The sequence below is a fragment of the Pipistrellus hanaki genome (genome assembly GCF_964339955.1).
Source record: "Pipistrellus hanaki genome assembly, chromosome: 2".
Lineage (NCBI taxonomy): Eukaryota > Metazoa > Chordata > Mammalia > Chiroptera > Vespertilionidae > Pipistrellus > Pipistrellus hanaki.
The window spans coordinates 60565594-60586936 of NC_140504.1; the positions used below are offsets into that span (position 1 = coordinate 60565594).

The 21343-nt window shown below is 41.5% G+C and overlaps 1 protein-coding gene across 1 annotated transcript in view; it reads left to right on the plus strand.

The window, feature by feature from the left end:
• The window catches only part of DRD3 (dopamine receptor D3), a gene marked incomplete at its 3' end in the record, with an annotated part of 38928 nt that extends 25232 nt beyond the window's left edge, over positions 1–13696 (plus strand). The window contains exons 4-8 of the mRNA XM_084875875.1: positions 702–844; positions 5536–5732; positions 6846–6923; positions 12030–12375; positions 13500–13696. Of these exons, the coding sequence (XP_084732001.1) occupies positions 702–844; positions 5536–5732; positions 6846–6923; positions 12030–12375; positions 13500–13696 (961 nt within the window). The remainder of the gene's footprint in view (positions 1–701; positions 845–5535; positions 5733–6845; positions 6924–12029; positions 12376–13499) is intronic.
• Positions 13697–21343: the final 7647 nt, after the last annotated feature.

Here is a 21343-nt window from a genome sequence, read left to right on the forward strand (position 1 = left end):
TCCTCACCAGACACTGAATTTTCCAGTGCCATGATCTTGGACTACCCAGCCTTCTGAACTACAAAAAAAATAAATTAATAAAAATAAATAAATAAATAAAAATAAATAAATGCATTTGTTGTTTAAGCTTTCCAGTATATGGTGTTTTTTACATAGCAGCCCATATAGAAATCACCATGAAAACTGGATTTTACTCCATTGGATGGTGCTTTTCTCTATTTTCAGTATCTCTGTTATTTGGAATAATTGTCACTGAGAGCGTTGGAATTTATATTAGAATACAAAAAGGGATAAACATCTACTTTGGGCACATTTCTGTCATTGTCTGAGAACTGTGGGATAAAGAAAAGCACCCACCAGCACCCACCAGCACCCAGAGTGCTCAGGGTGTAGGATGGTGAGTCCAGGGCTTGGATCTGCGGGGCCATTTGTCAGGACTAGATAGAGAAGTTCTCCAGCACCCTCTGCTGCTCTGCTAACCTTTAATTCTTTCTCCCTTTCTCTGATCTCCCACCTCAATGAGCTAGCTCTTCATCTATCTTATCTCAACATTTATACCAATTTCACTTTTTCTCTCTTTTTCCATCAGAATTATTTTTCTCTTGCACTTTTACCAACCTGATTATTTTTCTAGAGCCTCCTTCAGCTTGTTTCCCCTGTCCCTTCTCACCACGTCTATCTTGTCCTTCCTGCCTTCACAGGTACACTGCGGTGGTCATGCCAGTTCACTACCAACACGGCACGGGACAAAGCTCCTGCCGGCGCGTGGCCCTCATGATTACGGCCGTCTGGGTGCTGGCCTTTGCTGTGTCTTGCCCGCTCCTCTTCGGCTTTAACACCACAGGTAACAATTATGGCCCCATTTCCAGACCCGTGTGACTCACAGCACATGTGAATGGCTACAAGTAAGTGCTCAGTCCTGAAATTTCTGACCCTTGGTCAGTGCACTTGGTATCAAGTGAAAGATGCTGTAGACTACAACGCTTTGACCTCCTTTGTTGGTTATAATAAAAATATAAAGCAAGCTTCATTGATTATTGGCACAGGAATAAGTTTCTGCCCCAATTAAAGAAAAACCTGGCTTATTCCTATTTTGAGAGAAATGGCATTGTATTCGATTGTAGAAATGCACCAATTAAAAACTAAGCCATATTAATAATTTAGGTGAGGTCTGCTAATGAAAATATTATAATTCATAATTGACTTACAATGCAAAGTAGCATGTAAAAGCCCTCAAGTAGGATACACATTTCTAATTTTTGCTCAGTAAGAATCATTTCAAAAATTTTGGAACTAGTATAGATTCCTAAGTTATTTATGGTTATATTTCTTATATTTTAATATACAAAAATTCTAGCCACAATGGTTAGCACATGGTCAACTTCTATTGGAAGGTTGGATGGATGGATGGATGGATGGATGGACAGATGGATGAACAATGTGTATATCTGAGAAATTTGAGATTTTAGACATGACATCAGTCCAAATTTACACCTCACATGGATCAGTGCCCTCTTGTATGTTCCATGACCATCTTTTGGCCTCAGAAATTTCATGTGTTGGACGAAAACTATTTTCATATAGAAAAGCTATAGGTATTGATTGGTAATAAATACTGAGTCTTTACTAATAGAGAACTGATTGACTCTTTTTCTAATGTTAATTTGGATTTTTTTATTTTGTCCATTTGAATTGGTTCATTCAGTTCCTACTGTGTTCCAGGTTTGTGGGTTTCTAGTATATATGTCAAGTCACATAGCTAGCTGAGTTTTTAGGTGTTATGCAAACATTACATGTAACATAATTCATATAAATACAGAAAAATACTAACCTGTAAATAGTCTTCAAAGAGCCATTTGCTGGACAATGATGTAGAAGTCAAAACACATTTAGAAAGACAGACAGAGACTCGAGTCAGAACAACCTAGATTCAAACTCCAATTTTACTCCTTACCAGCTGTGTCTCCTTGAACAAGTCACATAACCTTCCTAAGTGTCCTTATTAGTCAATTTGGAATAACAATGTACTCGTAGTGGAGCATAAACTTGAGCAAATTCAAATGTGTAGATGTAGTCTGTATATTCAGTTAGGAAGTTTTCAATGTTTGTTGTTATATATGACTTCTTACAAATAAGCCCGGCAACTTCATCTCGAAAATTACACGGTGCATTTGAACTCTTTAATGTATCATTCATTTTATGTATTACTGTTCAGAGCTGTAATCAGATCATGTATCTTTATGTGTAATTCAGGGTTTTTTCCAAATCAAATTTCAACTCCGTAATTTTTACTTTACTCATTCATTGACTTTAGAATCTAACCCTATGTATGGTATAATTCCACTTTACCTCCTTCATAGACTTTTTTTTTTTACAATTAAATGAGGAATAAATTGGGATAGCATACAGACATGCGAGTACATACCAACTGTTCAAGGTCAGGCTTGTTTCTCTGCCACATTAAAGATTAAATAGCCAAATTACTCAACAAATACTTGCCTGGTAAACTCGGGGTGTTCCTAAAATATGATGTTACTATCATCTTTGCATTACTCTTTAACATGAGTTATTTTGTTATTTTCACTGAATGACACTTCATACACACAAATATGTATGTACACACACACACACACACACACACCCTGAAGTAATATCCCCCAAGACAATGATAGAGACTGACTGGCACTAACATACCAGATTTGATGAGTTTTATGTATGCTTTCTGGGTAAGTCTGATAACTAAGCCACCTTATATATCTTTGCTTCTGTACAAAAATGCCTTCTAAGTTGGTATTTTTTTTAGTATGGGCCACTGACTACCACTGTTAGACCAAGACATTGCTTAATCCCCCTCACCCCACCTCTTACCCCCACCCTGCTCCCTGGTCAGTAGCAAATCCCTACCAACATTTGCAGGACTAGGTAGGTCCTCATACTTATTCTTGGGACTGATGGAGCGGTCTTATTCATTCTAATACACACAGGCACACACACCCTGGTAAGAGTTAAAACAGTCTCAAAATCTGGCATTAGAGGTCTCAGTTAATGCCTACATCTGAAGAAAAGAAGAATGATGAGCTCATTGCAGTGTTGTTGCCACCAATGAGATCATTATTGTTCCAGAAACAAAACTCAGAAAAAAATCCTTCCAAAAGGATTTTCAAATATAGAATTGAGATGGTAGAGAATGTCCATGACTTAGCATGTACACTCTCACTTCTCTCATAATCTCTCACCTCTCTCTTACCTCTAAGATTACTAATAAGGCTATATGGTAAGCCCTCCACTTATTTATATTTTATGACAAAGTGTCAAGTCCATCAGAAGACCCCATTAGACATTAGCTAATGGTGGTGTTGTTGTTACCTATTAGGAATGATTTCTGTGCCTCAAAATTTAACTATGTACCTGTTCCAAGGAGAAATCTGAACAGTTGTAGTTCAGGTGGTTATAGAGGAAACCAGTTGTCTCATCCGAATACTCAAGCAGAACTCAAGGCAGGAGTCCCAGCATCCTTCTCTGCCTCAGTCTGACCTTCACAGAACAGCATCATTATCTTGATAGATGTGGGTTCCTTCCGTACCTCTTCCATCTAAAAGGAAGTTCCCAAGTCCATTCAAAAGCCCAATATAAATGACTTCTCTCAGCTATGTTTTTCTACTTTCCCTGTGAAAAGCAGAGGAGAAAGGGGCAGGAAACTGCCAGTAACACCTGATATTGGAAGTAAATAAACTTTCACTAACAAGTGAGACACAGAAAAACATTCTGTCAGGATTTTTTCTTTTTATGAAATGGGCTGCCATGTGGGATTGTGAATTGTCAGAGAACAGAAGGTAGCAAAAAGTTGAACTTATGTTTCTTTCAACTTGGAGTTGCTCCTATTGATGAGGAAAGGTCAATATGTATTTCTGGATGTACATCTAAGGCAGGGTCTTGCATCACAGAGAGTTTCAAGGCTGTGGGGCCTGGATGCCCAGTGTTGCCCCTGCTCTAAGCAGAGGCCCAGAAGTCAAGCCAATATCACACCACCAGCAGCCCCCAACAGCCATAGAGCATGGAGTGTTGGTGTTAGAGAAAAGCTGAAAGATCCCTGAATGAGCAGCTCGCTCCTTTCATTTCACAGACAAGAAAAATAACTAGTACTTAAATGTTTGCTAAATCAGATAACTATTGTGTTATAAAAATAAGTAAATAAATAAGTAAATAAATAAATAAATAAATAATTTTTTAAAAAAAAACTAGAGGCCCAGTGCATGAAATTTGTGCACGGGAGAGGGGGCGTGTCCCTCAGCCCAGCCTGCATCCTCTCCAATGTGGGACACCTCAAGGGATGTTAAACTGCCCATTGTGGGATCGGGTCTAAACGGGCAGTCAGACATCCCTCTCATAACTGAGGACTGCAGGCTCCCATCTGCTCACCTGCCTGCCTTCCTGATTGCTCCTAACCACTTCTGCCTGCCAGCCTGATCATCCCTTAACCACTCCCATGCCAGCCTGATTGATTTCTAACTGCTCCCCTGCCAGCCTGTTTGCCCCCAACTTCCCTCCTCTGCCAGCCTGGTCACCTCTAACAGCCCTCCCCTGCACAGTTGATCGCCTTCAACTGCCCTCCCTTGCAGACCTGGTCCCTCTCAACTGCCCTCCCTTGCAGGCCTGATGCCTCTCAACTGCCCTCCCTGCTGGCCATCTTGTGGTGGCCATATTGTGTCCACCTAGGGGCAGGATCTTTGACCACATGGGGGCAGCCATCTTGTGTGTTGGAGTGATGGTCAATCTGCATATTACTCTTTTATTAGATAGGATAGAGGCCTGTGGAGGCCAGCTGGTTTGCCCTGAAGGGTGTCCTGGATCAGGGTGGGGGTTCCCTTGGGGCGTGGGGTGGCCTGGGCTAGAGGCCTGTGGTGGTTTGCAGGCCAGCCATACCACCTAGTGACCCAAGCGAAGGCCCTGGTATCTGGAATTCATTTATCTTCTACAATTGAAACTTTGCAGCCTGGAGTGGAGCCAAGCTCAGAGACACTCACCCCAGCCTCCCAGGCTGCATTCCTCCATGGCACTTAGCACAGCATATAGAAGAGATCATCTGTCTGTTTAGAGTGACTGTCAGCTGCTTCAAGGGCAGACACGGTGTCATGCCTCTTCACAGTCCCAGTGTCTGGCATGTAATCATTGGGGGTTGTTTTTTATGTGAACTGTGAGCAACACAAAGCTACATGAGACCTCCTACCCTCAGGGAGCTGACAACATAGCAATCAGGACCTGTGTGCTAACTACACAAAAGAGGCAGAAGTAAAGAGTTGTGAGGCACAAAGGAAGACAGAGTTGCTTCTGAATAAGATACTCAAGTAAGCCTCCCTGGATGAGGCAGCATGTGAACTGGGGCACCGTGAGGGTATAGGTAGGAATCCCTGCTCCTCCAAGCTCCATGTTGAGCAAACAGTACAAATACCACACGTGGTTTGGGGCCATATTTTGTGCTCCCCATTGAGGCCTCATATTTGGCAAACTGCTCTGCTTTCTCCTTTTCTATCACAGGAGACCCCAGTGTCTGCTCCATCTCCAACCCTGATTTTGTCATCTACTCTTCAGTGGTGTCCTTCTATCTGCCCTTCGGAGTGACTGTCCTCGTCTATGCGAGGATCTATGTGGTACTGAGACAGAGAAGACGGAAACGGATTCTCACTCGACAGAACAGTCAGTGCATCAGTGTCAGGCCCAGCTTCCCCCAACAAGTAAGCATGGGGGAGGGGCAGAGGGAGGACAGCACCCGACTCTGTGACCTCCCAGCCTTGTGTCCAGCAGTGAATGTTTTTTGCCTAAACTGTCACTTCAGAGACACACATCTGACCCCCACCTTCTAATCTGCTGGTGTTTGCTCTGCTTTAGAGATAGTAAGTTCAATGCAAAACGTTCATTGATAGTCTTTCCTAGAGCACATCTTACATGGGAAGATTATAGGACAGTTTATAAACATGTTCTGCTTCCCTTCAAAGTATTTCATTGTCCCCAAATGGCCAGAAGTTCAGATGTCACACAGGGTTCAAAGTTTAGTGTGACAGTTACATCATGCACTGCTAGAAGTTCCCAAAACGGACTTTCTTGCCAGATTACTCATTCCAAAAATTATCAGGGTTCATCAAAATCTCCTTTCTTTACTCTATCAGTCCCTGCATCCAGGCATTGACAAGCTGGTAGACTGGGATGCTGATGATGCATTTTGGGCGGTCTTGTTAGGCTCTGAAAAGGAGGATTGTTGCCTCAACACTGACCTTCCCATTTCTGGGGTTTTAAATTCTGCTTATCCCAGTGCCCAGTGTCCTAGTAGTTCATCCACAATGCACTTAAAGCATGAATGGATACATACCAAACACTTGAAATCTTCCAGGGAAGGGACAGCAGGAATATTATACAGCTTCTGCCTTCATGGAGCTTGGACTCTAAACAAGCAAATAAGCACACCTCCACCCAAAGTTAATGAGCAGCACAAAACTGAATGAGATGTTTGCCAAATGTTAAGTGAATACAATCGAACCCTCAAATATTGAATGTCTTTGAAGTTATGAGAAGAAAGAGTTCAATATGCTCAGGAAAGAGGTTCAGAGACAAAGTAAGAACTGAATTTTATCTTTAAGGCATTTGGATGTCTAGATCAATCTGAGTGAGGGTCGAACTCCCAAAGTTGAAGTCCCAAGGCTTGAGTAGAACAAGCATACTGGTCCTCATGAAATAGGAGGTCGGCGGTGGAGGATGAGGATACAAACATATTGTATTTAAAGCATTGTCATCTATATGGTTCAACTGTGTAGAGCTTAACCTATAACTATTTCTCCTTCAACCTACCCTAGTCTTCCTGTCTTCGGCTGCACCCCATTCGGCAATTTTCACTAAGGGCCAGATTTCCATCAGATGCCACAGGGAAAATGGTAAGCAAACCATGCCTTTAATTATAGGAAAAGAATAAGAGATACTTTCTCAAAGATCCTGGCTTGATTTGATTCCACTTCCATTCCAAAATAGAATCTAGCCCAATCCCACACTTGTATCTATAATATAGAACAGCTCTGAGATCCTGCCTGATTTGAGCTTATGAATAAGAATCAGCAAATGACACTCAAAAAATATATGGCTATTGGGTGAGGTCCTAATGACTAGAGCCAAAGCCTCTTGGATGTGATGTGAGGATGCCAGCAGAGCCACCTGCATTAGAGGGAACTAGGCATCAGTGGAACATAAAAGAGCAGAGGGGAGGCTAATGTGAGACTTTCAAGTGCACTGCTTGTCATTTAATATAGAGAGAAACAAGACAATTTCATGGTCACCTTGACACTTGTCCTTCTAATTCAAGCTAGCCCTGTCTCCCTAAGCAAGCCAAGTGCAAAATGGAGTCTTAAGGTGTTAAGTATATGTCCAGTATTCCTTTCCCTGAACTTCACAGTCAATTAAATATTCAAAATAAGGCTTCAAGTCCTAACCTGTTTGGTTCAGTGGATAGAGCATCGGCCTGTGGACTCAAGGGTCCCAGGTTCGATTCCAGTCAAGGACATGTACCTTGGTTGCAGGCACATACCCAGTAGGAAGTGTGCAGAAGGCAGCTGATCTATGTTTCTCTCTCATCTATGTTTCCATCTCTCTATCCCTCTCCCTTACTTTCTGTAAAAAAAAAAAAAAAAAAAAAAAAAAAAATCAATAAGATCTATTTTAAAAAAAATAAAGCTTCAGAAACCCATAATGAGAAAGGTTTGAGCCTTGCCCAATCTTTGTATAGTTAATTAACCACTTTCTACATAAACCTTGTGTAGCAGAGACTCTTGCTATTAAAGATTTTAAAAATACCTATATATGTATTGTGTATATAGATAATAGGTTTAAACTGCCTATAGCAGTTCCAATGTCAGAGGAAGCTCAAAGGCCAAAAGGAGAAAAAGTGGATTTTAGAGTATCCACTTGGTTACTTGGTTGTGAAATGTGAGGTGAAGACAATTGAACACCCAAATATTAAATGCCTTTGAGGTTATGAAAAGAGAAGGATCAATATTCTCAGGTAACTTAGTTGCTTATACTAAGAAGATAGTAGAGGCCAAAAGTCTGGCATTGCAGGAATGTGGAGAAACGGGTTCTGTCCTGCCACTTGAAAGCAGAGGGCTCTGCCAGCCAGACCCAAAGGAATTCAGTGTTTTCTCCTGTAAGTCTTGGGGATAGTGATTCGGATTCACAGAGCTGAAAAATACACTCGCCAATATATCATCTTAAAAGAATCAGTTTCCTTCTAAATGACTGAATGTCCACATCTGTAAAATCGAGACAAGGTACCCTAGGTCAGTGTTCTCAGATCTGAGATTTCCTAAGCATTCTCAAGAATTGGTTCCCAGTCCCCTAGATTCAGAAATAATGCTTTAGAAGTTAAATATTGTCACTTTTAGAAGATCATTAGATGCCAGCACAATTATAAACATAACCATGCTCATTCAGATAAAACACAATGTACTTATATTAATTATTAGAAAACCCCATCAAAATGAAATCCAAATTTTTAAAAATGGAGCACAATTTTAAAATATTTATATCACCTTGAAGGTCCCTTACATTGATTCATTCAACAATGTTTCTGATTGTGTTCAGTGTGCCAGCACTGAATGTCTGTAGGATTGTGATTCCTTGAACTAGGGAGAGATGGTGAGGTTCTTGGTTGCTGTCACTAACTTAAGTAGCAAAAGGAAATTCCTGGAAGGATATCCAGTAGCTCATACTCAATGAGAAGGCTGAAGAACAGCTTTAAAAGATGCTGTTCATGCCTAAGAAAAAATCTTGTTTGAAGACCTAGGACACTGAACATCTATGCCAACACTCCTGGGTGAATTCTGAAGTCTCCCTACTTTAGAAGTTAAAGTGTACGAGCTCCAATTCAGGGTTCTAGGTGGGAATCTTTAATTGATTGGGCTTGGTTCATGTTCCAGACTTCCAGCAGCTGGGTGGGGAGATGGGAAGAGTGAATATCTGGCTGTTTTGTCTTCAGTTATGGAAGTTGAGGGGTTCTGCCTGCTATGCAAAGTTAACTTCAAACATGGAAAGCTCAGATGTTGAGTCCACACACACACACACACACACACACACACACCCATACCAGAAATATCCACACACCCATACCATAAATATCCACATACTCTGAGTCTATAAATTTTCCCATTTTTTTTTCTGTTGTATAAATGAGGCTTAGAGACATCTAATTAACTTGCCCAATGATACATCTACTAAGTAGAAAAGATGAGATAAAAATTCTGGGGTTTCCTTTTTTTAACTTTTTATTGTGGAAAATTTCAAAAATAAAAAAGTAGAAAGACAAATATAACACATCCTACAGTAGCATCAGTCAGTTTCAATACTTGTCAACTCATGGCCAATCTTATTTCATCTATAAGCCCAGCTACATTCACATAAACTCATTAGATTGTTATGAAGTAAATCCCAAATATCAGAGCATTTCAAAATACTTTGTAATCATAATACCACATCAAGTTAAATAAATTAATAATATCCCTATTTTCCTAATATCATTAAGCTAGTGGCCCAGTGCACAAATTCATGCACATTGAAAGGAAATTAATTAGAAAAAATATTTTAATATTGATATTCGCCCTTTCTCTATAGTGGAAGTGCCAACCAATTTCACAATCGACAATGATAGATCAAAACACACATGTATGCCGAAACCGGTTTGGCTCAATGGATAGAGCGTCGGCTTGGGGACTGAAGGGACCCGTGTTCAATTCTGGTCAAGGGCATGTACCTTGGTTGCGGGCATATCCCCAGTAGGGGGTGTGCAAGAGGCAGCTGATCGATGACTCACTCTCATTGATGTTTCTAACTCTCTAGCTCTCTCCCTTCCTCTCTGTACAAAATCAATAAAATATTTTTTTTAAAAAAAAACAAAAAAATCACACACATGTGTGATTGGCACCAGTGAGAACTTTATATATATATATATATATATATATGTATATATATATGTGTATATATATATATATATGTATATATATATATATAGACAGACATAGATATAGATATAGATATAGATATAGATATAGATATAGATATAGATATAGATAGATATATAGATAGATATAGATAGATAGATAGATAGATAGATAGATAAACTTGCTTAATTAGACCTGCTTGCTGATTTAGCTAAATTTTTCCAACCCAGTGAAGCCCCCCAACTTCTCTTTCAGGTAATTGTCAGCAATATAGCAGTAAATATCAACACGAAGCAGATTATTATTGTAGATCATGCAGGAAGAACAAAGGGTAAAATATTTAACTGCAGCAGTGTTTGACTATATTTTGTGCTGTGAGAAAACCTAAAGTCATTTTCAAGGTTCACCATTTCTTACTTCTTTCCAATAGGGTCAAATTTCTAAGCTTTCTAAATCTCCATTTTCCAGCTAATGAAAAGAAAATAGGATTCCACTGAGTCTCCTATCTACCTACTCCAAGGACTTCTGTGAGGATCAAATGAGATGAGGCATGGGAAAATGCTTCACAGACATTTGGTTAAAGTGTAAAATGTTTTCACTTGGCTATAAAGCAAGTTGTGTTCCTGGGCTGAAGAAACTGCAAAGAGGCTAGTCACTAGGAAGAGGAAGCCAGGTGTTGCTATGTGATGTCATTACCCAGTACCCACAGCCACTGTTTCCAGGCTGGGCTGAGCTGTAGGCTGCATTTTGCATCATGGGGTCTTGGCAATATCGGCTGCAATTTGGTGGGCTGATGCTCTGAGGTGATGGAGGGGCCTGTGTCCCACTTGGGGGAAGCTGAGTGTTGCTTTTTCAGAGCCAGGTCCGTGGTGCTATTTCTCTGTACATGGCCAGTGCGCATCACGGCAGCTTCTATGTTGAGCATCTGTCCCCTGGTGGTCATTGTACATCACAGCCACAGGTTGGTCAGACACTTAGCATATTAGCCTTTTTTATATATATATAGATATCCAATATGCAAATTTTTCTCAATTGTTTCATAAATTTTTTACAGTTGGTTTACTTGAATCAAAATTCAAGTAAGATCCATATTTTGCAACTGGTAAATGTTATTGTTGTCATCATTGCAATTTATATTTTGAAGAAACTGAGTAATTTGTCCAGATTTTGTCGCTTACATCCCAGTGGTGTCAGTAACATGTTCCTCTGTATATCCTAGCCATTCTAATTTAAAAAGGCCAGGCTATAATCCTATGCTATCCTTCTCCAGGGATGATTGTGAAAGTACATGTGGCAGGTACTTTTAAGTGTAGAATCAGAAGCAGATTTCACTTACCTTAACTTTCCGTGGTCCATCCACTCTCAGATGTGCCCTCTGCAGGTGTGTGTGTGTGTGTGTGTGTGTGTGTGTGTGTGTGTGTGTGTTTCAATAAATCTTTATTCACCAAAACAAGCAGCAGGCCAAATTTGACCTGCAGGCTATCTATCCTCTCAATGCTTGGCCTTTATAAATCAAAGGGAAAGATTATTGCACTATATATTATTGATCAGATCATGTAAATGTGTGGGGGAAAGATATATTAGCAATTTTGCATCATAATTTGATTATCTGATTATAACACATTTTTTTATTTTTTCTTTATTAATTAAGATATTACCTATGTATTACATATGTCCTTATTCCCCTAATGCCCCCCACCCCCACTCATGCCCTCACACCCATAATGTTCTCCAGTTCCATCCATGCCATTTGCAACAGCATGGATGGAACTGGAGAGCATTATGCTAAGCAAAATAAGCCAGTCAGAGAAAGATAAATATCGCATGATCTCATTCATTTATGGAATGTAACGAACAACACAAACAGGTGAACAAAAACAGATCCAGAGACAGAGAAGCATTGATCAGACCATCAAACCTCAGGGAAGGTAGGGGAGGGTGGGGTTAAGAGAGAGAGATCAACTAAAAGACTTGTATGAATGCATATAAGCCTAATCTCTGCAGGTTTTACCCGGTGTTGGATTCCCCATCCTTCGTTGCCTCCTCTTGTTCTTTCAGGGGCATTCACAAGATAAGCAATATCCCAAGAAATGTCAAGACCCTCTCTTGTCATACCTGCAGCCCCTCTCCCCTGGCCGGACACACATGGAGCTGAGGCGTTACTACAGCATCTGCCAAGATACAGCCTTTGGGCCACCAGGCTTCCAAGAAGGGGAAGGAGAGTTGAAAAGGGAGGCGAGCACTCGGAACTCCCTCAGCCCCACCGTGGCACCCAAGCTCAGCTTGGAGGTTCGAAAACTCAGTAATGGCAGGTTGTCAACATCCCTGAAACTGGGGCCCTTGCAACCTCGGGGAGTGCCACTTCGGGAGAAGAAGGCAACCCAGATGCTGGTCATTGTGCTTGGTGAGTCTGGATCCGGTTGAGCTGAGCTGGATTAGGTTGAGTTGGGTTAGGTTGAGTTCAGTGCAGCTGGCAGAGGATTAAGGTAACCACATTTGACAGAATTGGAAGTCCAATGACTGCAATACTTATAAATGTTTATCATATGATTGAAAAGGGTTTGTGTATAAATGTTAACTGGTGGAAATTGCAAGACCTAGACCAAAATTTATGAAACTCAGCAGGTCACCTTCTCAGGCTGCGTTTTTCCACTGTATTTGTTGTCTATCACATGGACTTATAATAATGGATAAATTAAATAATGAGTAAGATAATGATTAAGTAAAAGTGTGTGGTATTTACCAGATATTTAATAAATACTTACTCTAAAATATTAAGTAAAAATAGGGTTGCCAAAAACGATGGTCATGTGGTATGATCAAATTTAGATTATATTAAATATAGAGAGAAAAAAATCTAGAAATTAATTCACCAAGATTTCAAAAGTGATTGACTTTCTACTTTTCTGTCTTTACCAAATTTCCCATAATGTATAAAACCAGAGCTAGTTTTTATAGTAAAAATATATAACTTATTAAATGAATATTAATTTACTTACATTAAATAAAATTGAGAAATCGCAGGCACCACATAGAGTGAAGGTAATTCATCCTCTTGATTATCACTGACAAACCATGCCTCCTCCTACCTCAGGGGCTTTATGAGAACCTCTAGATGTAATCTCCTCAACAGCAGGAATGGTGTCAATTGTGTCTTTAGGGTCTTCTTTCCACTCAGTGCCTAACATCAAGTCTTGATGGATAGACATTAAAAAAATATTTGGTTTAAATTAACAAGTAGAAAAAAAATTAGTAAAGAAGTACCTAAATATCAAACTAGAAAATTGATTTAGGAACAAAGGCCTAAGATGAATCAAACATATTTTGATGTTTTTCTCATTAAAAAAAAGAAGAAAAAAAAGTAGCTAATTACACCTATTTCACAGGATTGGTTTAGAAATTAAATGGGTATGTAAAACTTCCTGCATAATAACTGGCATAAAAGAAACAAGTATGACTCATTTTCTTGTTATAACAAAACACATAGGAAAACCTGTTACCCAGTTTTTCTCTCCCTTTGTGACCTAGGGACCTTCATTGTCTGCTGGCTGCCCTTCTTTCTGACCCACGTCCTCAATACCCACTGCCCAGCATGCCACGTGTCTCCAGCGCTTTACAGAGCCACAACATGGCTGGGCTACGTGAACAGTGCCCTCAACCCTGTGATCTATACCACCTTCAACATTGAGTTCCGTAAAGCCTTCCTCAAGATCCTGTCTTGTTGAAGGAGAGGAGAGAACACCTGTGTCCACCTTTCGCTGCCATACCATTGGGCCACTGGCCAGGGCCTGCTCCTAAAGACTCTGCCATGACCTCTGGAATGTAATAGGGAGAAGATTGCTGAAGCCAGGATGTCTCTGAGTGGCACATGTAATCAACTGCTTCCTGCAAAACAGAATGTTCTACCTCCCCAGCTAAAATCTGACTTCATTTTGGTAATCTTCAAGTGGTTGGAAGGCCCCTGAGTAATAAGCAATAATTCAGAAAGGAGCTGATAAGACGTGACTCTACGCATACACATAATCATCGTCAGAGGCATGATCCATTACAGTGAAGGGAAAATGAACAGATCTTATAATTCTCAACTTGCCAGGAGTCCTTGAAATGTCAGCCAGTGAGCCATCTTGCAGAACAGCCTTTCTTCCTTCAAACCTCTAATTAACTGTCAGGCTAACCTTGTACTTACATGAGCCCACTCCTTTCTTGTTATTCCTTTCATTCATTGTATTCTGAAATATAATGGCAAGGCCAATGCTGCTACCTCTCTCTGTAGAGACATCACTCACCCTGAAGGAGACATTGTCCCACATTGGGACCTAAGTTTCATTTCAAACCTCCCTACCCCTGTATTTTAGCTCTAGCTATGAGGTCCTTTGATTCCATCCCCTTACATTCAAAGAGTCTCAACTCCAGAGTACTTCAAGATGGGGGTGTTAAGTGAAAAAGGAATGACAATCCCGCTGTAGTATCATTCTTGAACCTTGTGGTTCAGAACATGCCTTAGATATGCTTTTCATAATGTTATAAGTTTTTCCTCCCTAGGCATCTCCATCTCCTGCATAACAGAGACTCAGTACTTTCAGACTCTAAAACTCATTAAGTGTTAAGTGTCTGCAAAGTGCTTGTTACCGCCCAGGTTCTGCATATATGACAATGAATAATACAGACTCTGCCCTCAAGGAGTTTGCCACCTGCTCCTGTGTTTGCCCATTTACTTGTAGAAGGGGGCAGGGACTCACCTAGACCACAGAGAACTTCGGAACTGAGGCACCAGGCAGGGAAGCTGTCCAAAGCTATCACGTGGACAGTCTTTGCAAAGCCCTAGCACAGATCCTAAACATCACCATTCCCACAACTGAGATGAAAGGTATATAGAAATACTATGTAAATGTCATTCAAAATTGCATTTAGAAGCTAGAACTTGAATATTCTCATCACTTACCTTTTCACCTTCTGTAATTAATTATAGAATTAACATACAATTTGTGGATAACTTATGAAATGTTATCATCCCAAACCTCAAAAACTTTACTGTTAGTATTAGTGCATAGGCATGACATACCTGCTGCAATGCTGTTAAAGTTTAGAGTACACTAGAAATTTACAAGGGCTCCAAGGCTTCCCTTTCCCCTTTCCTCTAGCCCTTTAGTGTGCAATTCTTGCCAGGAGTCCTTGCAAGGACTCCTGGCAAGAATTGCCAGGAGGAAATATTTACCCCTGGTGAGTCAGTCACCTGTTACTCCTAAATGCTTTTAATGCCAGCATTTTTAAATCTTATTGTCTACTAGAGACCCAGTGCACGAAATTTGTGCATGGAGGGAGGGTCCCCTCAGCTCAGCCTGCACCCTCTCCAATCTGGGACCCCACGGGGGATGACCAACTTCCACTTTAGGCCCAATCCCAGCGATCCCTCTCACAATCCTGGACCACTGGCTCCTAATCGCTCACCTGCCTGCCTGCCTGGTCATCTCAACTGTCCCTCCCCCCTGTTGACTGGTCACCCCTAACTGCCCCCTGCTGCCGGCCAGATCACTTTTAACTGCTCCCCCCGCTCCTCCCCCCCCCCCCCCGCTGGCCTGGTCACCCCTATTACCCCCCCTGCCTGCCTGGTCACCCCCAACTGCTCCCCCTTCCAGTCTGGTTGCCCCTCATGGCCCCCACCCTGCCAGCCTGGTTGCCCTATGCAGCCAGCTGTTCAGTTGTTTGGTTGTCCCTCACTAAGCCCCCTGCCGGCCTGGTCATAGGCAGCCATCTTGTGAGGTGTTAGGGTCAATTTGCATATCACTCTTTAATATAATATATAGGATAATGATGTGTATATTGTAACTCGGTAAGCAATTCTGACTTGTGCTAGTTCTTGTACCTTGTGCCATTTAACTCAGGTTTATGGTGCAAGCAGAACTGGAGACTGAAACAATTAAATATCTGAAGAAGTAAAAGTACATGATTCCTAAATTTTTCCATGTAAAATCAACAGAAAACAGGTTGGACAATGGGGTAGGAGATTACAGAATTCCATGTCAAAATCAGAGTTCTAGGGAAACATAAACAGCATTAATATTAATAGATTTGTGAGAAATTATAGCAAATATTTTATATCTCTCTCTGCATCAAGTCATTTAATCCTAGTGATAACCTTAGCAAGATAAACTCCATCTGCAGATGAGGAAACTAAGGCAAGTTAAGAGGAAAGTTAAGAAATGTGCCTCGAGTCACACATGGTAAGTGACAGAGCTGGGATTCAAATATATTTCTATCCAATTCCAGAGTCCATACAATTAACCAATTCCTCCCACCATAGAGATAAAAGGATGGGAAGAAACAGGTGGGAAGAAAAAGATGGAACAGGATCCCTGGGAGAGCCTCACTTTATTCCACCCGCCTCCACCTTTAGGCTCTCCTGAGAACACAGCCCAAGGAATTACTCTCTCTCTTCTGCAAAGTTCTGAAACAGTCACATAGAGAAATATATAATTTTTTAAATATATTTTATTGATTTCCAAGGGAGAGGGAGAGAGAAAGAGAAATGTCAATGATGAGATCGAATCACTGATCAGCTGCCTCCTGCATGCCCCTTACTGGGGATCAAGCTTGAAACCCAGGCATGTGACCTGACTGGGAATCGAACCCTGACCTCTTGGTTCATAGGCCAATGCTCAACCACTGAGCCATGCCAGCTGGGCTGTAATCTATTTTTATGAAATCACGGGATAGTCCTTAGACAGCATTTGGTTTCACCCTGTCCTTTATTTGCAGAAAAGGAAAGTAAGGCCTAAAACTGTTGTCCCATGTTGGTAAATGGAAAACACTCAAATCTGCTGAATCTTAGTTTGTTGTTCTTTCCCAGGAGCCCTATCAAAACAATGAATGCCATACAGGTAGAAGAAGGAAGTCATATTGTCACCTCCACTGTAAACTGAGAGGTACTTTTTCCCTAGACAGTGGCAATCAGGAGACAGCATTGCCTTCCCAGAATTTCCTTCTCATTTAGGAAGAGACTCCTGGGGGAATCCCAAGCACTCATTTCAACCTCCTCATCCTAGGATTCTGCATTCTACCTCCTCTACTTCTACAGATCCTACATGATCCAGCAAACTTAACCTCAGAGCTCACTACTTTCAGAGTCAGCAAGGCCAAAAATCCCAGGAGAGATGTTGGCCTGATGAAGCAGAGCAGAGTTCTTGGGGCACACCAAGTCTGGGGCCAAATGTAGCCTCATATCTGTCTAGACCAGTGTTTTTCAACCTTTTTTGGGCAAAGGCACACTTGTTTCATGAAAAAAATCATGAGGCACACCACCATTAGAAAATGTTAAAAAATTTAACTCTGTGCCTATATTGACTATATATAAAGTAATTCTCTTGAATAGGAATCAAATAAACACAAAGAAAGTATTTTATAATTACTTTATTATGAAATATTAAGTAAACAAAATAGTGAAAAATTATAAAATTCTTGTCTTGTCTGCACCTACGGCACACCAGGCAACATCTCGCGGCACACTAGTGTGCCGCGGAACAGCGGTTGAAAAACGCTGGTCTAGACCACTTGGGTGAAAGGCAAATAGTATGGAAATCCAAATAGATTACAACCAACATTCAATATGAGAGCTTAAGTAAATATTTCTTTCTTCCAGGACACCATGCTCCAATACTCCAGTCCTTATTCATTTATTAAATCAATCACAAATGTGGACTGATTGCCTTCTGTGTCCCAGGTACAAAACTTGGTGCTAGGGAACATGATTGAAGAAGAAATAGTACTGCCAGGCCAGCATGGCTCAGTGGTTGAGTGTCAACCTATGAACCGAAGGTCACGATTTGATTCCCGGTCAGAGCACATACTTGGGTTGTGGGCTCAATTTCCCATTTAGGGGTATGCAAGAGGCACTCGATTAATGATTCTCTCTCATCATTGATGTTTCTATTTCTCTCTCCCTTTCCTTTACTCTCTGAAATCAATAAAAATATCCTATATAATAAAAGCCTAATATGCAAATTGTCCCCTCTACTGGGAGTTTGACCACTTGCTATGACATGTGCTGACCACCAGGGGGTGGCATGAAACATGGCAGGCTTCAGAGATGGGGTACTGGCAGCAGATGGCAGTGGAGGCATTGCTCGCCCTGAAGGGCCCCGACAAGAGAGCGGGATGGTGGAGCAGGTGAGCAGGTGGCACCAGGCCAAGGCAGATATGAGTGGGGCCCAATCTCCCTGCAGGTGGTGACCAGCGTCCATTACATAAAAAAGGCAAATAGCAATATTAAAATATTTCTTCTAATTGTTTTCCTTTCAATGTGCACGAATCCGTGCACCGAGCCATTAGTTTCTCTCTCTCTCTCTCTGTGTGTGTGTGTGTGTGTGTGTGTGTGTGTGTGTGTGTGTATAGACATAGTCCTTGCCAAGTCCAAGCTTGTAGTCTGGGAGGTGTGGAAAGAAGAGGCAGAATTCATGTGCATGGTGATGACCCACTTGTTGTCTATAGTAAAAGGAATTGATGGTGTTTGGGAATCTCATACTCAACCTTGAGATGGCTCCCCAGACAACAATCATTAGGATTGAGACATCATTAAAAAGCAAAGGGGTGTTCCAGGCATAGGAAAACTTCCGAAGAGCTAAAGACAAAATAAGCAAGAAGCATGCAAAGAATCTCAAGCCCATCTGGCCCAGAGAAGGGCCCCTAGGGTCAGGGCAGGAAAGGAAAGGACCTCTTCTTTGGAGCCCTCCTCCAGCTTTGCTCAGGTGTCAACTGAGCTGGTGGTGACACCTCTCACAAAAGACTTCCAGAACTTCCCTCCACTTCCCTCCTTGTGGGCAACATTCATCATAGAACAACCACCACTGACTTACTCAACACTGGTCTTTCTGAGCTACAGTGAATTTCAACAAATGCAGAATTCAATTTCAATTACTTCTTCTTTCCTCTACAAGAGGGGAAATAGCTACTTGACTGAATGTAGAATTATAGATGGTTAAAATTAAGGCAGTTCTGAGAGTTTGGATCTGAAATCAAGAGAGGTCAGGCAGAGATTTGTTTCCCTAAAAGTATGGGTCAGAACTAAGCAAAGAGGCAAAAAAGATTAAAGGATTCGCTCAGTTTCCTAAAAGTCCTGACTCCCAGGCCTATGCTTTGGTTCTTTAGTCACTGCTGACATCAGAAAACTGAAAAAGCTTAATTTGAATCAACACACAGAGAGCAGAGAGTGGATGACAGGCAATTAACTTGATGCCTCCTTTCTACCTAATTCTCTCCTCATCAGGAAAGGAGTGAGTTTCCATGACTACCTCCTGACACAGAGGCTCAGTTGAGGGTGATGCTGGTGTCGGCTCTGCTCTAAATCACAACACACTGGCAGAGGCAGAACCTGGGAGTCTGTCCAAGCACAAGATCTGGGACTTCTTGCTTCAGCCACCCTCACATCAATTAATCACACAGTCACCTTCCTTGTGCATCAAGTCCCTGCTCGGTGCAGAGTCTGCTGGGTACTGGGAGGAGAGGAGAGCTGGGTGTAGGCCTCTGAGGATGGATGTGCCCCCAGGAAGGTGCTGAGCTGAACCACCTTATAGGAAAGATAATGGACAGAAATAAGTAAAGGGCTAGAGTTCTAGTGTTAGCATGGACAAGTGACCTTGAGCAAGTGTTTTAACCTCCGTGAACTTCAACTTTCTCATTAGTAAAATGGGAGACCTAAAGGCCTGGCTTTCCTCACTAAACCATTTGCAATTTAGATGGCACTGGCTGGCTAGAGTGTTGCCCTGTGCCCAGAGGGTTGAGGATTCAATTCCCCGTCAAAGGCATGTACCTCCTGGTCGGGTGGCATGTGGAAGGCAAACAATCAGTGTGTCTCTTTCACAATGATGTTTCTCTCTTTCTCCTCTCTCTCTTCCTCTCTCTCCCCTCCCATCTTCCCCCTCCTTTCCACTTTCTCTAAAAAAAAGTCAATGGAAAAAATATTCTCACTCCTCTGGTGAGGATTAATAAAATAATAATAATAAACTTCAGGTAAATCATGTAACAGAAGTACTTTGTCAACCATCAAACTCTAGTTACACGTGTAAGAGATAATAATTATAATTGATATTAGTCTTAGCATTAGTATTATTTTCCCCCCAAGCAGCTGTTTCTATCACACCTATCTGGTTCGCAGCCCACCTTTCTTTCTCTTTGCTAATTCTCTAATTGCCTCAAGTTATTAGGTGCAGTCTGTTCAGCCTCCCAGGTGAGATCTTATTTTTCTCTTATATTTTATTCCCTAAATGATAGTTGGCTGAATTTGTAATCAGATTGTTAGGCAAATGGATGGTCCCAAACAGGGCACCCTTTCCCTGTTCACACAGCCAACGGCCCAAATATGGCCTGATCTCACACCAGGACGATGATGATACTTGATACTTAAGGCGATTTGGGGGCCTCAGTTCCTGTTCTGGCCAGGGAATGAGGAGGAGAGCACATCTATTCTTCAAGACTTTCCATCTCTTCCTGCCCTAAAAAAGTCCACTGGGTATACTATGCTAGTTTCCCAGGTCTGTTGTCACAAATAACCACAAACTGAGTGGCTTAAAACAACAGAAACTTCTCCTCTGACATTTAGGGAAGCCAGGTAGGAGTGCAAAATCAAGGTGTCGGCTTGCCCATGCTTCCTCTGAAGATTGTAGGCAAAAATGCTTCTTTGACTCTTTCTAGTGCCAGCAATCCTTGGTGCTCCTTAGCCTGTGCAGATTAAGTCCAGAATCTGCCTCCCTCTTCACCTGTGTTTGCTCTGTGTGTCTGCATCCAAAGTTCCGTCCTATGAATCATTGCATGGAGTGTCACCTTTAATCCAATATGACCTCATCTTAACTTGATTACATCTGCACAGACTATTTCAAAATAAGGTCACATTTCAGGTCACATTGGAATATTTGGCTTTTAATGACCCAACTCAATTTGCATAGACTCTTAGGGCTCATATTGAAACTCTAAGAAGGAGATTTAAACGCCTAATGTATAAGTTTAATGGAATATGCCTTAGGGATCAACACCTATACGTGAAGGAAGTAGGATTCAGCAGAGGGAGGAGTTGAACTGTGGCGCAGACACACAAAAAACTCAGCCATCGCCGAAACCGGTTTGTCTCAGTAGTAGAGCATAGGTCTGCGGTCTGAAAGGTCCAAGGTTCGATTCCGGTCAGGGGCATGTACATTGGTTGCGGGCACATCTCCGGTAGGGGGTGTGCAAGAGGCAGCTGGTCGGTGTTTCTCTCTCATCGATGTTTCTAGCTCTCTATCTTTCTCCCTTCCTCTCTGTAAAAAATCAATAAAAAATATATTTTAAAAAAAACCTCAGCCATCCAACAGGGAGTTCTGGAGGGGGCAGGGCCTTCGTGGACACAG